Source organism: Anser brachyrhynchus, assembly GCF_964034855.1.
Source record: "Anser brachyrhynchus genome assembly, chromosome: 4".
Lineage (NCBI taxonomy): Eukaryota > Metazoa > Chordata > Aves > Anseriformes > Anatidae > Anser > Anser brachyrhynchus.
The window spans coordinates 66,742,570-66,763,126 of NC_137698.1; the positions used below are offsets into that span (position 1 = coordinate 66,742,570).

The 20,557-nt window shown below is 38.7% G+C and overlaps 1 protein-coding gene across 1 annotated transcript in view; it reads right to left on the bottom strand.

Moving 5' to 3' along the window:
- The window catches only part of PPP2R2C (protein phosphatase 2 regulatory subunit Bgamma), a 186,444-nt gene that overhangs the window by 40,666 nt on the left and 125,221 nt on the right, over positions 1 to 20,557 (bottom strand). The window contains 4 exon segments of the mRNA XM_080588977.1: positions 5,857 to 6,034; positions 7,590 to 7,702; positions 12,023 to 12,188; positions 12,794 to 12,891. Of these exon segments, the coding sequence (XP_080445103.1) occupies positions 5,857 to 6,034; positions 7,590 to 7,702; positions 12,023 to 12,188; positions 12,794 to 12,891 (555 nt within the window).

Sequence of the window (20,557 nt, forward strand, 5' to 3'; positions counted from 1 at the left end):
TAATTAAATGAGAAGACTCTTTCCAGAAATTATGGGTTATTTTTCACAATTTCAAGAATTCTCTTAAGAACCCTTAAGCACTATCGCATGTATACAGGACAGCACTTTCGTAAGGTCCTATCAGCAGCACTTTACATGGTTCATGCTGGAGCTGGTTCCTATTTCTGAGCCTTGAGATTCAGTCAGTGACAGTATGTGACCTATAATTTTTCACCATCTGTGGTTCTTTGCTAACATAGAAAGATTCAGCATTAGGGATAAGAACTACAGTACCTGCTCCCGATCTGTTAATGACATGCTAGCAAAACTAAATACTAAATCACCTCTGCGTACACAATCCTCAAATTAGTGGGTGATTTTGTATCTAAAGTTGTATAAGTAATTTCAAAATCACTTATCACAGAATGGATTGGGTTGGAAGAGACCTTAAAGACCATCCAGTTCCAACCCCCCTGCCATGCGCAGTGAAACCTCCCACCAGCCCAGGTTCCTCAAAGCCCCATCCAGCCTGGCCTCTTCCAGGGCCAGGGATCTGGCCAGGGTCAGGGAACACTTCCAGGGATCGACAGCTTCTCTGGGCAACCTGTTCCAGTGCCTCAGTACCTTCACAGTAAAGAATTTCCTCCTTATATCTAACCTAAATCTACCCTCTTTTAGTTTAAAACCATTACCCCTTGTCCTATCACTACAATCCTTGACAGAGTCCCTCCCTACTGTCAGCTCTTATTTTTACAAGGCCAGTATTACCCCACTGAAAAAAAAAAAAAAAGAAAAAAAAAAGAGAGAGAGAGAGAGAGATTAAAGAATACATTACATCAATCCAGAATCTAAGCAGCTTGTTGAAAATAGCTTTTATTCCCCTTAGTTATTCACATAGCAGTGTTTTAATTAGGAGAGCAAAGCAACCATTCCTCAACAGCTACATTCTAAACAAACTTGCTAAACTGTACAGATAGTTTGTCCATACAGCAATCCCTTCTGCAATCCCCTACTTCTGACTTACAGATGTGATTTTAGCTTTGCAGACATCTTCATTTTGCCTTTAAAGAAGAGAGACAGAGAAAATGCATGTGGGAGAAGGGGGGACCCTGGGAAGTAAAAAATACAAGAACACCACCAGTTTGAGGAAAAGCTACTCAAATTTTGCTGGTAGCCACTCTTGCTAGAATATGGCTTCCTGGTACAGTATGTACCTTTTAATCACATGATGCAGGTGGCAGAAACTTTCTTGACAGAATAGGAAGTGCTAAAATATATTATACATTTCTCTCAAAAGAAGAGAAATAATGTCTGCAAACTCTCCAAACAGAAAGTGTACGCTTGAGGAAAACCGAGCTGGGGTGGGGGAAGAAGCAGGTTCTCATGCAGTGAAGGCAATTTTTTGAGAGCATGGAAAATGCATTGTGAATACAGCTTGTGCACTGTCATCGCGTCTGAGGATTTTTATAGAAGCAACTTTATCTCACTCAAGGGCATAAGCCTGCCGTCTTCCAGCTCCATGAACACCAAGAGAATACTGCATATTTGTTTTCAGCTTAGCAGTCAAATACATAGCACCGACGCAGGTAACAGGAATTTTGTAAGACTAGATATCTTCCCCAGCCTGTTGGCAGCCCCCAGAGCATGATGTTAAAAGCCCCATGTTATTCAGGTGCACAAGGGGCTGCCACAAACTTGGTCTCCATCTATGTACTGTGATGTTTTGGTTTTACTACTTCTTTGCTTTTATTGTTGTTGTTTGCTTTGTAAGTAAATTAACTTCCCCAAGATACAGTGCCTAACGATCTGACTATCCACGATATGCTTCAAATGCTGGAATATATTAGACTATAAGAAGGCGCTATGGTGATTTGCTAATTAGCTTAACCCTTTTGGGACACAGAAGAAGGAATTTTTTATTAAAACGGGATAACACTGGACTATATTGATCTGACTGAGAAATGAGTATTTTAGTCAAGATGAGTCTCAAGATGAGTACATGCTGGAAACGGTGATGTTGTTTCCATAGCAATGCCATGACAGCCTCCAGAGTGAAATAGTGTGCTACCAGGAAATGAAGGGAGTTCAAGTGCTATGAGCTACACAGTTCTATGAGTGATCCAAATACATTCTCATAAAGAATGTTTAGTGCAGCTAGATAGTCCAAAGATTGCTGCTGATGCGAAGTAAGCCTTATCAGTATGCTTCCAGCTGTCCTGTTTTCTCATTCACTACACCCAAGATGACTTATCTAAAGGTTTAAGCTATGGGCTACACTGCTACACCATTTCAGACAACATTAACAAATACAGCAACCTTTCCCTCACTTCCTTTCCACTGAAGAGTATCATCTATAATTAAGGACAGTGAGACCTGCTCTCCATAACACAACCAAACACATAAAACCTTTCAGTGAAGAAAAGCCTCATATGCATAATTATTTACCAGCTGACCTTCCCCCTTCTTTTCCTCTCACCTCCTCTTCTCCATTGCCTCCTCCTGCCCAAACGATACAGAGCAAATCTGCTTGCAATTGGGAAGTAACGTACAGAAGTCTTGCATATTCCTCATGAAAATTTACACAGCCATAGCACAAAATTCACTTGTCTGCTTTTCACCCCAGATAGTGTTTATGCTAATAAAAAAGCAAACCAGAAAACAACTAATTGCATCTGATTTGCCTAAGGCTTTATCTAAAGCACATATTCTGGTCAAATTTTGCAAAGCTGAATTACAATATTTTCCAAGGGGGCCAGCAAGAGAATTAACTTACGATCTGCATTGCTTTGTCTTTTTGTTTTCAAAGAAATAAATAATTCCTAGTGATTTGTAAAACTGCTAGAATAATGGTTATAACCCAACTGTTCTCAAAAAAATCTACAAGACAAACTATTTTACTTGAAAAAACAAACAAACAAAAAAATCAACAACTAGAATATCACTGCTAATCTGACTGTGTTTCTCCAGCCTTTCCCGTGTAATTTGTAAAAATGTTCAAACACGAGCTGAATGTCCAGAAACTCCACCACTGTATTTGTTGTGTCATTGTCACAACCGGCCTCTTGGGTAAACAGATTGCAGTTCATTATATGGAGCAGCGCTGTCTCTGAGGGAAAGTAGAAAGACAAATACATATCACTGCCAGATCCCTTATTAACAAATGCCACTTTGGACCAAAATATTTTCTACTTAGTGTTTTACATGTAAACATGTACTTCAAGGAATCAAGCCTGGAGTGGAAAAATCATGATGTTTCATTTCCATTTTACATCTAATAAAAAGGTGTGAAGCAAGCATTTTTAAAACTGCCTGAGCCTTCTCCTGCCTGTCCTCCTAGCTGTGTAGCAGAAGGCACCAAGCCCAGCAACATTCATTTATAATTTAAACTGTTTGCTTGGCAGAATTTTTTCATCTTAATATGTCTAGTCCTAATTGCAACTTGCATGCCTGATGCTTTTACCAGAAGCTAATCTACTTCCAGGAGAGTTTTATGTAACTGGGTTTTCTGTAGGACAGAAATGAATTTTCTTTATTGGACAGATTTCAAAACCTAGTAGAAAGCATGCCCCTGCAATTTTACAAGGCATTATATGGAATAATAATAATAACAATGATTAAAAAAAAAAAAAGTGGAAAATCTGATACATGTTTACCTTACTCATTCCCTTCTTCCAGTTATCTTGATTGTCCAGTAATTCCTTGTTATGAGCAATACTCTGAACCTATTATTTTGGCATGCCTACCTCAACTTTTCTGTTTGTCAAAGATTTAAGTAAAAGTAATCTGCCTGATGATCTGGGTCAGACAACAGAGTACAGGTACAATCTCTACTGTCTGAAGCAGAAGTGAATACAGTCTATATAAATTTATAAGAATAATCAGAAATTAGATAAAGATAATTTTTAAAGATAAATATAAACTATAAATAAAGACAATTTATAGCTTTCATAAGCAATTTCTTTAAACTTTCTGCCTCAGCTTCCTCATCCACAATACAGCAGACAAATCCATCCATCTACCAACCTTTTATTCTTTTGTGAAGATAAACTGATCATTATATATAAATTATTTGAAAATAAAAGGCTCTGCATAAATGCTAAGAATTGTTTACCACCAACACATTCACAAAACTTCTGTTCCGATTGTATCAATACCCCCATAGCGAGTCTTTTATTTTCAAGGATTTACACACACTTGGGGTTTAAAAATTCATTTGGGGCTGATATTTCAGTCAGTAAGCTCTTAACCATGGGAAATGCCTTAATAAAAACTCATGTTGTCCTCATGAACTATAATAAATATACATATTTTTTTAAGTTGTCAGCAATATTTCTCTTGACAATCCATATTTTATAAAACAGCTTTTAACACAACAAAAGCAAAGACATATAAGTATTCTGGAGATTAGATAGATTAGATAGTATTCTGGAGTGTTATCATACACAGACACACAGAGACTGCTGTGCTTGTTCTGCTTTAGAAGAAAAGAAGAAAACACACAGTAGGCACCTACAGAAGTGTCCAGGACAGACACAAGACTGGAGGTTGAAGCTACAGTGAGAAGGACGCTGTCAGAAACTATGCTGCTACTCCATACAGGTGTGCTGGCAAAAAAAAACTGTCCCACTCTGTTCTCTTCTATGAAATGACAGAAGTACAGTTGCTTGGATATCAATGGCAGATACTGCTGTGCTTTGAAAGACCACATATAAATTGGTCCAAAAACCAATCTTATTAAAGAAGGCACCATTGAGGCCACTTAATCTAGACAGCTGAAAGACAGAAGAGGACTATCTCCTCAATTTGCTTCCAATTTCACATTATCTACAATCCCGAAGGGTAAAGGCACCTGTCATTTGACACTGCAAGGGCACAAAAAACATTTGGTTTTTGTTTTTAAGAACATCAATAGTTGTTTGATTTAATGATTTATTTTTTTTTCCTGTGACAAACAGAGCATGGGCCAAGCTCCACAGATGAACAAGCTTATGAAGGAAGAAACATGGAAGACTGCTACGGACAGGAAGAACACCCCTTCATGTCGGTGTTCTCTTTCAGAAATATGTCCCCAGCAGAACAACAATTTCCCTTTAACATCTAATAGTCCCTCATATGCCTCCATGGAGAAATATTCTTCTAATTCCTTTCTAAATACAAAACGAACAAACAAACAAAACAGCAGAAATCACAAAAAGGAAGACAATATTCTGAGCTGGCCTCATAACCTATTTCTTGTCTTGCTAGTCCCTTTATGTTCTGCAAAATGCAGAGAATCACTTTTCTTGGCTCCCTTCATTCTGCTCCTCCTGCAAGTCATCCCACTGCAGTGCAGGGGCAGCCTCGCAGATGATTGGAACGATCCCACAACACAGCTTTCAGGACGATGCCAGTGCTTGATACCACAACAACTGCACTAACCCCAAACACAACTCACATGAAGCAGCTGAGCCTAACCCCCAAACTGTGCACACCTCAGACATAAAGGTTTTGCAAAGAAGGATGATGGAGAACAGGGGAAAACAACACAGTAAGGACAGACTTTTCAGCAAAAAAAAGGTGGAGTAGCTCAGCATAAAGTGTCTTCAGGAAATAATGGTATAAATTATGCTAGTCAGGTGGTTAGTTATCATTTGGTCAGCATCACTTTCCTGTTTACTTGTCGTTAACCAACTCCAAGACTGCTATTTTTCACACAGAATTCCCTGAATTTTGCAACCTCTTAGTTTTATGATATCTGAGCATTTTCTGTTACAAACACTGCAGGGTTTCTGATAGGTGTAAGGTATTTTTTTTAATCTGCAGAAAATATTTTGAAATGGCTCTCTTAAGCCCTGCTAATGCTATCAACACTGAGAAAAGAACCACAGTAAAGGATACTGAAGCTTCTATCCGTGATTGCTAAATGCCAGAGGTTAATCCTGAGATCATCTGCTGACATGTATGTCTCACAGTCACTGTTGACAGATATTGAGTTGACATGATAGGTGTGACCATTAGCAAAGATTCTCCGGGGAGTGACTTCTACCATCAAATCCATAGGTTTCAGTACAGGCACCTGCCAAAAAACAAACCAGAAAAGAGTATGATTTTAATTTTTATTTTTTTTGCTAGCATGATGAGAGTCTGATGGAGAGCAAGCATTCAAAGATAGTGAAATTATAAAATTTCTCAGTGGTGTATGCAAATTGAATTTCTCTATGGATGAATAGCTGGGCTAGGCCATCCTTGCCAAGGGGGAAAGAACAGACACAAGAGCCATGGAGAGCCAGGCAGAGTGACAGAAAGCTTGGACCGTTGGAAGAGAGGCACTGGCAGCTGCCACAGTGCAGGCCAGTCTCACAGCAGGAGCTAGTGTCCCACATATGCAGGAGGTTGTGGTTCTAGCAAGCAAACAATGAATTCCTAGTATTTGATTTTCCTAAAGAGTTTGTTGTTTAAGTCACTTACAGTATTTCTTTTGATGTCTCTATCGCATAAAAAAAGACAAGGGACAAAAAGGTTATAATCTCTGCAAAACGTAATCAATGAAATCTTACAAAACAAAGCCAACTGACCATTGCACCCTTGTTATTTCCCTGTGTGTCACTTCAGTGTCATGTTTCAATATCTAGACAATGCCAATCTATTCCACGTTGGTAAAGCATTAAACACAGACAGGCTTTGAAGCTCAATTGGGACTATTTAATGTGGTTGACTGCATCAGAAACAATCTATCATACATCAGTCCACAAGATCATTTAAAGAGGAACACAGAGAAGTTAAAGCTTTGAGTTTAACTTGCTACTAAAGGAACAAAACAATGGTTCTCTGAATTCTCAGGTTATAAGCAATCCTAAACATTTTTGTTTGCTTAATCATACCGAATAGGTATTTCATCCTACTTGTATTCCGTTCATGTAGATCTTCAGACTTTGGAGGTTTTTCTTCACAATAGACAATATTGGTTTGGTTTGGAAGTGGGAGTTGACTGTTTTTAACATGGATGAAATAGCAGCATTTATACAACATAGCCTTCTAGTTATAACCTTTAGCCACTTCCTTTGGAAAAACGCCTGAAGTGAATTCAGCCATTAAAGTCTGAGAACAAAAATCTATTACAACATCATACATGCTTATATGAGCTCCATGACTGCATTCATCAGCAATGCAGAGCCCTGCATTCACTGGAGCACAAACTACTGCAAATCCCACTCTTCAGAAAGGAGATAATTCTTTTATACTACAGTAATAAAGATGAGACTGAACTTCGCTGTACTGTCTAATTCAGTTACTCTGAATGAGGTGAGTACACTCTTTAATATTAAGCAGACTGCTTCCAGCACACGAGGTTCCAGAATCCCATGTGAAAGTATGTTAAGTCATGTTGAGATAATTTTATAAGGAAGAATAAAACTGATGATATACTGTGGAAACATTTCTGTGCTGGTCACTAATCATAAAGCACTTGTGTCTTGAAAAACATGCTATAGATTCAAGTCAGCTAAAACTTCAGTGAGAATAATCATATATATTCTTAGCACTACTTACATATTTAAATCTTTTACTGAGTAAGACATAACTACTTTCTTCGTACAGGAACAACTGGATTTTGGACAAAGACAACAGCTTACCTGTAGTGATGTTACCGTAGAAAGATCTTTAAGTTTTCCTTCTTCATCTTTTAAGTTGTACCCCTCTGGTCTCTTATCTCTTTCAGTAATTTTCCATAACTTGATTGTTTTATCTTTAAAAGAAAAGACAGCTTTCTGTCAACATAGGAATTCTGAATGTGGTTACTTCCCATTTCACAAACTATTCCTTAAAGAAGTTTCTGCACCTTGGCTCAGCCAAATCCCACACTGAAACAGTCTGTGTCCCTAAAGGTTGCACATCCAACCAATGTTGCCAACTGAAAAAAATACTTATAAAGAAAACCCCATACCCTCAAGTGAGTCAGAGGGTTCTGTTGGTTGACAGACCCTGCAGAGCACATGCATATCCAACTCAGCAGTTTGCAGGTGGAACGGACCAAAACCACTCATAGCTCACAGCTGAATGCCAATCCTGACAATCTGACTATGCAAGGAAACAATCCAGATACTAAAGCCAGTTTGCTAAGTTGCTTCTTAACTATATAAGAAGAGAGACCAATGATACCTGCCTGGCCTGTTGTGGGAGTGGGCAGTGATGTATTGGTACAACATCACGAGTTCCAGCAAAGAAAACATTGTGTGAAATAGAAAAAAAATTGCCCTCCTAACAAGGGAAAGCAGCAGAAATAACTGCTAAGAAAACAGAGAGAAATGTGTTGCAAGGGTAAGAGAGAAAAGGGGGTAAAAAAATGTATTAATCTCACAGAGAATGGAACGAAACCTAAGTTCGCCCTTTTTGATGATGGATATGATCATGACGCATGATGACAGAATAAGGATGCCTCCTTAAGCAAGAGGTTATGAAGCCAATAAATAGATGTTTAAAACATTTCACATGGAGTTTCTTCTCAATTTAAAGCTGCAGATTTCCCTGATACTGTCTACTCCCAAGTCCAACCTGCCAACCCTAGGCAGAAAAATAAATGCCAACTCTTCTCCTGAAAAAATAAAAATAAAATTAAGGAAGGAAGGAAGGAAGGAAGGAAGGAAGGAAGGAAGGAAGGAAGGAAGGAAGGAAGGAAGGAAGGAAGGAAGGAAGGAAGGAAGGAAGGAAGGAAGGAAGGAAGGAAGGAAGGAAGGAAGGAAGGAAGGAAGGAAGGAAGGAAGGAAGGAAGGAAGGAAGGAAGGAAGGAAGGAAGGAAGGAAGGAAGGAAGGAAGGAAGGAAGGAAGGAAGGAAGGAAGGAAGGAAGGAAGGAAGGAAGGAAGGAAGGAAGGAAGGAAGGAAGGAAGGAAGGAAGGAAGGAAGGAAGGAAGGAAGGAAGGAAGGAAGGAAGAAGAAAAAGACCTTCTAACAGTTGTTTTACACATCTGTTCATGGAGCAGTCAAAGACTTTCCAAAGCTTCTGCACTTCAGGTGCCACCACAGCCTTTGCTAACCTCCATTCCTGCATCATTTTCATTTTGTTCCCTTTCCTTCCTTCACCCCCATTTCATCAAAATTCTTTCCCCAGTGTGGGTGATCCAAATACTTCTTTCAAATGCTAGTGCAAATTATTTTAAAGGCAGTATATATGAATACACGAAGCATTTCTCATTTCTATAGCAACTTCAACTTTGACCATTTTTTATTTTAAAAATCAATCAATCGCTCCACTTCTCTGAGTGTTTTTATCATTAGGCATCTCCTAAAGATATTGATATGCTAATTTTCAAGCAACAAAAATAGTACAGTTGATCAATCTACAGAACAAGAGGTTATTTCAATTTGCAGTTGAAGAGCTCCATATAAACGTTCAATACATTTCATTTGTATCAGTCACATTGATTACTAAAAATATATATAGGCTACACCACATACTTGGGATTTTTATTACGCTACATATTTCTATTTAGTGTTTTTCTGCTTATCTAGCCTAATATTTATAGATGCAGCAATTATAAAATAAATAAGAAAAATGAAAAGTGTATTTTCCATTGTTGGACTTGTATTGATAAACCCATCCCTTTCCCAAGGGAAAACTGGCTATTAGTGGTTATGGATATCATGTGTTGGTTTTCTTCTTCTTCATCTGCCTTCTGGACTTTAAAAACTCCCTAGAAATTTTAAGCATGCTTATGTTTCACAAAATATAGAAATATCTTTGTGAGGTTCAGTATTCCTTCAGTCTCAAGGGTGCTGTGAAGTTTAAATTAATTAATGTCTGGTAAGAAGTCTGAAATCCTCAGATGAAAGGATCTGTATGGGTCACATGCTGATCTACCCAGCGAACCAGTACTTTCTGGTACAAAAGATACCAATGAATCTTAATAATTTATTATTACACTACAAAATTAGTTCAGTTTACAACGCAAAGCAGGAATTTGCTAAATGTGAGCACTGCAAATCCACAGTGGGATTTGAAAGCCTTGGTGGCTTCCTTCTGCCTCCATTAATTAAGACGCTGCAGTCAAAGCTTAGCTGATAACTTGTTGGTAACACGTGAACTAGAAAGGAACCAAGATCACCTCTGATAGAGAGGTGACGTGCAGGAACAGACAGAAGATCTCCTTAGAAGGATGGAAACATATTTGTGCAGGTGCAGACCTGTCTTGCTCTGTAAAAGTTTTATAGGATGCTGCTTCACGGTTCTCATTTTTCTGACCAAAACTGTGCTTAAGATCCTAAACTAGAAGAGCACTACAACTTCAAAAGTCACATTAAAATACCAGGCCTAGAAATGGGTAAATATAAGCCAGTATTCAAGGTGTTTCTACAACTGGCCCCATGCGAGCATGTATAGCACGTAATGTCTTCATTCTCTACAAGTTAGGGAAAATTCTATTATCCCCTTCTAATAGGCATGGAATTGATATACACTGTAAATAAATTCTCACAGAAAGTCTATGAGACAGCAAGGAGTTCAACACGGGCCTTCAGTATCCTAAAGTTAAAACTGTTTTCACCAGTATGCATGTGATGAATCTTCAGACTTCAGCCTTACTGTGCCTGAACACTAGGAATCTTCCTTGACACAGAAAAACATTTTGCAATCCAAAGCCAACTTCCACAGGCTATGCCCATGGCACTGCTTCTGTTCTCCTTACCATAAAGAGGTCAGCCAGGATGCTCCAGAGTTAGGAAGAAGGGAAAATAGAGGGCAAAACATTTTGCTGGATATTGGGCTGTCAGCTGGATTAACCCCTTGCAACAGTGATTATTCCTTCCATTCTCCCCCCTCCCACCTTAATATTAATCAGAAATTTGATATAAAAGTCTACTAGACCAACTGTAAATGTAGCATATCTGAGGACTAGGGTGTATTGCTCAGCATTTCCAAAAACAAACTTTAAAATGAAAATGTAGAGCTTTACTTTTAATAATCTGCTTTTGTATCATGAACTCGGAAGAAGCAGTTCTTAAAGTTATCTGAAGTAGAGGGATATTCCAAATGAGGGAAAAGTGCAGAAGTAAACTCTCAAACTCCATAATTAGCTGCATTAAATTATCACAAATCAGCTAGCTATAACAGACACATTGTCTTTCAAATATTGCAACAGTGACCCCCAAAAAGTAAAAGGCAACTTTAAGAAAACATAAAATGACGCACTGCCTACTGTGAATTAATGTAAATACTATTTATTGCTATAAATTTTAACTAGAAGTAATCATTATGCTCTAAACCATTAATTCCCAAAGGTGAGATGACACTATTTTTCTATCAACAATTTCCAGTTATGCTCAGACATTTAAATAATAATAATAATTTCTGATTACAATGTGATTTAAAGATTTAAAGATAAGATTTAAAATTGGATATTTTTGTCTCATGCATCACTAGCAGTAATAACAGCTGTGGGTGTCCAAATCTTTCCTAAATGATACCTGTGCACATTAGGATCCATTCAGGTTCTTCCCACTGTCACATCTGCATATCCCCTCTTAGCAGTGATACTGCATTTCTTAATCAATAGGCCTTAAGCATGTGAAAAGATGAGTCAGTATCAATATCTTATTATTATTCCTACTGTCTTCCAAAGACTGTAACTCTTTAGAACTTAAATAAACCATTCTGATGATAATGAATGAAAAAGAAATTCATTTCTCTCGCCTGCATTCATTTACACATCTACAAAGAATAAAAGTTATGACAAATACAGCAGACAAAATTCTAAATCCCCAGTGAAACACAGCTGCTGAGTAAGGGGATGCCTTTGTTACAGAATTAATTTCAGGATAGCACTGCACACAAAGAGCAGAAATGGATAGCACTCTAAATGTCTATAGATAGTCAAAAGGAAAAAAACTGTGACTATGAATAAAATGAATAAATAAGAGATATCAGAGTCAGCATGACAGCCTCAGTAAACTCTGAAACAGGAAATTACTAAAACAGTAGATTAAAATGAACATAGAATTTAAATATATACAGTCAGCTTTAAAACATACAAGAACAAAAGGCCAGCATGTCCTACATACTCTCTTCTATCTTACCATTTGTTGATAAAAGTGAGTGAGCTGCATTTTGCTGTGGTAACCACTTGATCTTGTTTATTTTTTCTTCTATCTCCAAGCTCTTCAAATAATCAAATTCTGGTTCATGGCTCTGGAAAGTGCTGTAAACATTGTACTCCCCCTGATTGTAAGGCTCATTTTTACTCTATGGAGAATAAGAACAACAAAAACACGTGTTTTATGATGGCAATATATTATCTCCAGCTCTTGGGGAAGATGTATAAGCAGTCTTATAAATATAAAAGTATTGAAAGTATAATTTAATTTCTCATTTAAAACAAGACTGACAGATTTGTTTCTACAGGAATGAAATTTCCCGTAAGTACTGAAGCAACATTTAATAAAAGACAGAATTTTTGAAGAAATGTCAATTATTCAGTAAAGCTTTGTACCAAAGATAGTGCAGATGGCTGAATTTAAAACCAAAGCAGAAAAGGTAACACAGGACAAACATTGTTTTAAATGGAACAGTTCCATCAAACAGGCAAAAGTGATTAAAAGTGATTTAAGTAAAAGAAAAATCACCATCTTTCTTCTTAGCTTAGAATTTTGGAGCTCTGAAGCATTTTTATTTGGGGCAGGAAAAAGAGCAAACTTCTGAAGAAAAGACCCTTACCCTCTTTCACTTCCTTACCAAAGAGATGATATTCTGTTTAACTCAGTCTTGAAATTATAAACAGATTTTTCAGGTAGATTGAATTGAAGTATTAAAAATTAAAACTATTTTTAGCAAGCTGTTAACTCACATACCTCAGGTTCCCTTTGGAATATAACAACCCGACCCCCCTTGTCACCAGTAGCCAGCAGTTCTCCAGTGTGGTTGAACTCAACTGTAGAAATAATATCAGCTGGAAAGGAAAAAAGAAAGAAAAAGGCAAATTTCAGAGTGCTGCTACAACGCCAAGCCATTAGAAATATCACGCACTCCACAAAAATGCAACAAATGAAGGATTTGAAGGAATACGGATGAATTCACCAGCAAGGCACTAATGCAAACAGGCTGCATGCCGCTAGAACCTGAGGTTGCTACACAACAAAACAAGTGCAAACATAACGAGGCAAACTTGTGTTTCCAGCACATCTGCAGTTTGGAGTGGAGGAGATCTTTGGAGAGGTTACGATTGAGGAAGAGCAAACTCAGACTGCTACAAAGCTTTTTTCACTATTGGAGATAGCAGACAGCACTGGCCTCCTGCTATTTTCACCAACTTCAAGGCTCGTTCCCGTTGCTTGTGTTATTTATTCTTTACCCTTTCTGAGGGTTTTAATAAAACCCTGAGCACTGGTTTCCTCTACCGTGTGTCTGAGCCAAGAGCGCAAAAGCAAAGCATACATGGCTTGTCCTGCCACAGAGGAACTGCTCACTATGCCATGCTGCCAAGAGCCCATTCAAATCCGAGTTTTCAGTAAATCATTTCAGCACCATAAAAACGTGTCATCAGAAGATAAAAAGATCGCAGTCTCTTCTTTTTCTAATTTTCAACAATTCTCCTTCCCTAAGTAATTGCATCAGCTTATACAAGAAACCTCATCAAAACCTGAGGCCAATCTTGAGCACAAAATACTAAACATCAGCATGAGAAGGGAGAAAAGAGACGACAGGAGCAAAAGAACTGGTTCTTCTGCTCGTATGACAGCAAATGCTAGAATCATAATCCGCAGTTAATCCTACACTATTAGCATAATTTAAATTAAAATGCCTAGTGCAATAGTAAATTAAGAAGCCATCGTATATACAATCACAGACAAACGCAGGGTATTACTCAGAGACTGCATGTATGAATCCTCTATAATGATCGGTATTCACTCATCAGAAACACGGGCCACGTTTTGAGAAGCGTCAGTAGTTAGCAGCTTCCCTTTAGGCATTAAAAGCTGTGGTTTTCAAACGTGTTCGTCATCCATCAGTTTATACCGAGAACAATGGGGCTGCAAGTGGGCTAAGCGCTTCTGAAAACCTAGCCCCAAATGAGTTCACTAAAATTCAAAAGATTTGAAAAAACAAGTGGATGTACCACTTATTTGATACATTTTATGAATTGAAAACATCTGCTCCTATTATTCTCTTAATAAACCAGTAGTTGAGTGTTAGAAAGCTTCTGTTGCCAGTAGCTCTCGTCAGCGACACAGCTTCCCAAAAGCCAGATTTCTACTGGAAGGTTTTTCAACAATTCACCATCTAAAGATGGAAAACCTTACACTAAAAACAACAAAGACGTATCTCTTTCGATCTTTTTAAGAATTCTGTATCATTACATTCTCTTTGAGCAAGAAAAAAGTTCATCTTTTTTATTCTTTTTTACCCACACACTGCGTATGTACAGAAGAGAGGGGGAATCATAAAGTATGTATGTGATTTTCATTTTTTGCTGAATAAAATGCATGGATGTGTACTCTTTGAGAGAAACAGAACTTGGTGACTTATGAAATTTGGGGCCAACACAAAGCTTCCCAAAGCTATTGGCCTTTGATCTTTATGTGAACTTCCACAGGCTGTATTTTACATGTAACTACCCCAAAAGCCCTAGTCCTATTAGTGTACAGGAAGAGTAGAGAGGCTATGACTGGTGACGCCCTGGGGCTTGGGAGGGATTGGGCTGGATCTAAAAAATCGCATTTTTTTACATACAAAAATTAAATATTTTTTTCTGGCACATAAAGTTCATTCATAGTTCTTCCAGTGGAAGAATATTTCTTGGTTATTTTGTTCTTATCATGCTAAATTCATACCAATGGTAGGTGTGGGTTCCTGCTTATAAAAGAATACCTGCATGATTTTACTAATTTAAACCTGTATCCGACCCCAGCCATACAGGCAGACCTACGGACATTTCATACTGATGGTGCTTTTGGAATGGAGACTCTTGTCATCAGTGTGCATGGAGGCAGGAGGGCAAATCAGAGGGGATGAACGTAATAAATATGTGTATTATATCTTGTGCATACAAGATTTTCACAACAGGTCACAAAAGAAGCAGAAAAAAAGAATTGTGTGCAAAAGGAATGAATGGTATTTAAAGTTGGATGTGTGCATACACTTGCTATTGGTTTGGAATATCTCCACAATGGCATGGCATGGTCTGTAAGCGGTCACAAAAAACTACAGAGGGCATCAGCCAATGTCAGTGAAATTATTAGGAGTACTTGCAAAGATGACGATAGCAACTGAACCAGGGTTATAACAAAATATCTCAGCATTTTGTTACTATGTTCTGTTTATTAAAGTATTGTGTGCGGTTAAATGATTATTGTTTAAATAAAAGCAGCTATAGCTTAGGTATCTGTATGCAGTGGATTGTGATGTAGTTTTGAGAAAAAATTCTTTCCCCCTCAAGGTGTTTCTTCCAGAGGCATCCCTCCATTCTATTAGAGAAGTGAATTCTGAACTGGAAGCTACCTATGGTTTTTAAATTGTTCTGAAAAAAAAAAAAAAGAAAAAAAAAGAAAAAAAAAGTGCAGAACCAATATTCTGACTTTACATGCTATGCAGCTTGTTGGCAAAAAAATTAGCCCTGAATTGGAAAATCACTTTTATTGATCCTGTAAATAACAGCTGAAAACAAGAGCCAAAATATCTTCTCCAACCTATCAGTTCAGCAGGCAAGCATTAGTCATGCTGTTTTCATAAAGATTAGCTGGGCTGGCTCTTTCTAAGACAGAGGAGGTAGGAACAGAATCAATCTACAAAGCTATTCGTCCCCCTCAGCAGAACATTCCCCTACATATTTGTCAATGCTATAGCAACATAAGCCACTATGGTCACATCCTGCATATTCTTACATTGGAGAACGGCCCCCTGAGAGTACAGAGCAGTTAACTACCAGATTTCACCCTCTCAGGGATATATAAATGCTCCACAATGCAAGAGCTTGTGAATTTGCATGTACAGTAAGCTCTTGACAAGGGATGGCAGAGATGAAAGGCTCTGTTCAGCCTCGTTCTGCACTACACCTTCCATATCTCTGCTGACAGTGCCACGCTAACAATTAGGATTATCAGAGAGAGAGATAATTTACCTATTAAGAACAGTTATGGGTAACCTCAATAGTCAATGGGCAAATGTTTCCAACCAGATTGCAAATCTCCACTTTTATCCTATATTAATCTTCTCGTTCTGTTTGTAAATTCCCCATTTTATCTATGCAGAAATGTATGTAAATTTGTATTCAAAAGTGACGATGCTCAACATTTTCACACAATTAAAAACCAGAGGATTCATCATGCAGATGCTAACTGCAAAAAGCAAACCAAAACCCTTCAAAAGATGAGAGAACACTCCAAGGAGGTATACACCTGATCATCTGTTCCACATCCTGCCACAGCAAATTTTTCCAGCAGGTATTACATATTTCATTCCCCAGATCACTTTTACGTATTCACAGAAACACAGCATATTGGGAGATTATTCTACAGCCTGCATCAACAGGAAGTTTTTTCTGATCTAGTCTAAAGCATTTCATTCCCTGACTCCTAGTCGTCTCTGTCTTTTTGTACCTCATTAACTAATTTCTCTGCAGCTTCACAATTTACAGTCTTTAAGGGTATTTAATGGTGATGTTGTACTGAACAGCTGCTGCTTAGCTATATATATTCAGCTTTTTTAATAGATCTAAGTATATCAGCGTAAGTCTATGTACATCAAGACACTTCTAGCTGTTTGTACTGCTCTCCCCTCAGCTTTACTACTACTGTTCCTGCACAGTTGCAGGCAAATAAACTCTCCAGCAGGCCCTGCTCAGACTCACTGTGGGGTGGGATGAAACAAAGATAGGAACATGCAGCCCAAATTATTTTGGCATTTACTTGCTTTTTACCATCACTTACTTTTGTGTGTTCACTTTCTAGTCTCTCACAGGTTTATTTTAAAAGTTATTAATAGCATATTCCTCGAGATTTAAGTAAAAGGTAACACAGACTGGTCCTAATACCTTTACAAATAATTAGAAAACCCTTATCTGTATAATGAATTTTTGTATCACTTAGGGGGACTCTAGCATAATGTATTACACGAGCCAAAGCCTCAACTTATTTGTCTTTATACAGTCTTTTTGTCAGAAACCTCAAGCAACTCTAATAAAAGCTCAACTGTACTTTTCCGTATGCTATGTTTAATTAATAATTTCTGCCTTTCTGGGGCCCTTCATTTGAAGGTACTGGTATGCTTTATATACACTAATTTTGCTTCAGAAGATCGGGTAGGTAATGAAATTTTCAGAACTATTTCATCCAACACAGAAATGCAGATTTTTGGACAGTGATAGTAAGTTTTGAGGGCAAACAACAGCATGCAGTGGTATAGGGAAAAGATGATCAAAGAATATAATACACAGCTCAATTGCAGTATAATCAAGATAGAGAACTGAAGGATTTGGAATAGGCCAGAACAGTAGAATTAACATCAGTATTTTTCTCACATAAGGCTGTGAAATCCTACTGACTGGAATAGGTCTGAACTTCTCCTGTGTACCACATCCACCAGAACCAGCTTCACAACACAGGGCCTGAGCTGACTAAAGCAGCATCTCTGTCAGGTTTTTGTTGTGTGTGCTCTCAGTGGCTAGAAGGCAATCTTGTAGCCTACGTTATTTCAACCAAGTTCTGACCTGGCCTAACCTTGGCTTGTGAAATCCAATAAGATCACAGCACAATCTGGCATGGCTGCAAGCAATGTTCAGTGATACTGAAACAAAAGTCCCTGAGGAGCATAATCTGGAAGAAACAACAAAGAAGCTTGCAACAAAAAGAGATATAAAACAAGAGGACAAATAGTAGATAAAAGATGAGAACTATTACAGTATATCATAAGAAAGGAGGCCATTAGAGTGAGCTGTGTTGTCAGAGTTTAGTTTAGACTTGGTCAAAAAAAAAAAAAGAAAAGGCAAATAAAAAAATTGGATGCAAAGAAAGAGCCCTTTAAATTTTTTTTTAAGCTGAAGTTTCAAAGGTTTCCTCCAGAATACTAGAATATGTTGTTGTATGCAAACCTCAAAGGTATGAGGGCCAGATGGATCCTTCATTTCTGAAGTAGCTGGCAGAAGGCTTTTTGACAATAGTGAAGTTTCCTACTTGACACAGTAGGCTCTGTAACATGCATTCCTTCTGGTTCACAGCACTGTCATACAATCATGACATCAGAAACCACCCCACAAAACGCAAGCAAGCACAATGAAAAATCTCACACGTCACACTGTCCTGCTCGGCGGTGCTAAAGCTGACACACCAGAAAGCAAACTCGCTCTACTGGAAGACATTTTGTTGATGAACCACCTTACCCCAGGTCACCAGAGCAACATAGGACAAGCTAGTACACAGCTGCGTGGCCATTTGAGGACAGATGTGAGAAAAAGAGCAAGCAAATGTGCACAAAACACAGAGAGAAAAAGGATTTGCAGAGCATGAAAAAGGTAGCAAAAGAGCATATGTGAGAGAGCACGTGCAAGAGCTTGAGCGTGAAAGAGCACAAGTAAATGTCACAACAGAAGGTAAGAAAGTAGTCTGAAATGAAGGATCTGTCGCCGCTTTGCCCCAACATTATTTGTCACCTGGCTAAATCACTCCCTTTACAATTTTTCTTGCTCATTATGGCTTTAAACCTGGTTGATGATTGTTCTATTAAATGGTGCTTGTTCCATAATAGGTGTATGGGCAATGCAAGCACAACAGGCAGCTGATTTTGGCCAAGGCAACTTCTGAACATAGGTGGTAGTAGTGTAAGTGCTTCAGGGATCAGCGAAACAAGGTGATCAATCAGCAGAACAAAGTCCAGAGAAGTGTGCTCGCTGCACTTTGTGTCATTGTTTTCCTAACTGATGCTTTGCCTGGCTTCATTTCCAGCAAGGACAAATATATCAAGGGCAGTATCCATTTAATCCTGTCAAGCAATAAAAAGTAACTTTATTGTCAAATATCACCTTGCTTCTTGAGTATAGTAATTTCCTTCTGATGTGAAATCCAAAACAACAGGCTTCAATGCTGAATAGTTCCTGAAGGGCTGCTTTAAACATGAACATTTCACTTGGGCACAGTAATACAAAGTAGTAAAAAAAATAAGGGTAGTAAAGATCTCCTAACCTCAAATCCTCACCAGCACTGAGTAAATCCTTTACTTTTTTTTTTTTTTCATCCTTAATCATCTAACTTTTGAATTTTAGAAATGCTATGCATACACACCTCAGTGAGCTGCATCTGCCTTGGCTGATCATGATACCACACCAGGATGGTGCAGAGTTTCACAGGTCTATACATCTCTATAGCTTCAAGGACCAAAGAAAGTGCATTCCCTTCCAGAACATTTGAATGCAGCTTCAGTGCTCACAAACAAGAGAACAAACTTATTTAAGAAACTCCAGAAATCAAATCCAAAATTTGACTGGCAAATGAGAGGCTGGAAAGCAGCACTGGGGAAAGGGATCTGGGGATTTTGGTCAACTGCAAGCTGAATATGAGTCAATAGCGTGCCCTGGCAGCCAGGAGGGCCAACCATATCTTGGGGTGCATCAGGCACAGCTCTGCCAGCCGGTTGAGAGAAGGGATTGTGCTGATCTGCTCTGCGCTGCTGTGGCCTCACCTGGAGTACTGTGTGCTGTTTGGGACACCACAGCACAAGAAGGACATAAAACTATTAGAGAGTGTCCAAAGGAGGGCTACAAAGATGGTGAGGGGCCTAGAAGGGAAGACGTATGAGGAGCAGCTGAGGTCCCTGGGTTTGTTCAGCCCAGAGCGGAGCAGGCTGAGGGGAGGCCTCATGGCGGCCTGCAGCTCCCTCACGAGGGGAGCGGAGGGGCAGGCGCTGAGCTCTGCTCTCTGGGGACAGCGACAGGACCCGAGGGAACGGCATGGAGCTGGGACAGGGGAGGGTCAGGCTGGGGGTTAGGGAAAGGTTCTGCACCCAGAGGGTGGTCGAGCACTGGGACAGGCTCCCCAGGGCAGTGGCGTGGCACCGAGCCTGCTGAAACTCAAGAAGCATCTGGAAGCATTCTCAGACATAGGGTCTGATTTTGAGGTAGTCTTTTGGGGACCCAGGAGTTGGACTCGATGATCCTTGTGGGTCCTTTCCAACTCAGAATATTCTATGATTCTATGAGCACCTACCACCACTGTGATTTACTATTTGTAGCCTTGAGCTTTGATACAGCTTTTTCCTCCAATATTTTTATAGGTATTTATTTTTAGAGCTTAGAAAATGTTTTCAACAGTTTTTTAATCACATGCTAATTTCTAGTGGTATTTCTCAAATTAGAAAATCAGGAAATGACATGCAACTATTGGAGCACAGTCAATGTGAAAAAGTATTTTTTGCCTACAGCACAAATATGTAAAGCAGATTATCTGGGTTCTGTGCTCTGTGCTAAAAAAGACTTCACACTGAATACAAGTCACAGATTCAGATTTTCATAAAGTGACCCATGTTTTTATTCCTAATTTAAAATCTCAAAGCCCTTATTTCAGAGGTTCTGGCACCCACCTCCCTCCTGCAGAGTACAAAACCTTTGGGATTAGAGAGTTGACCTTATG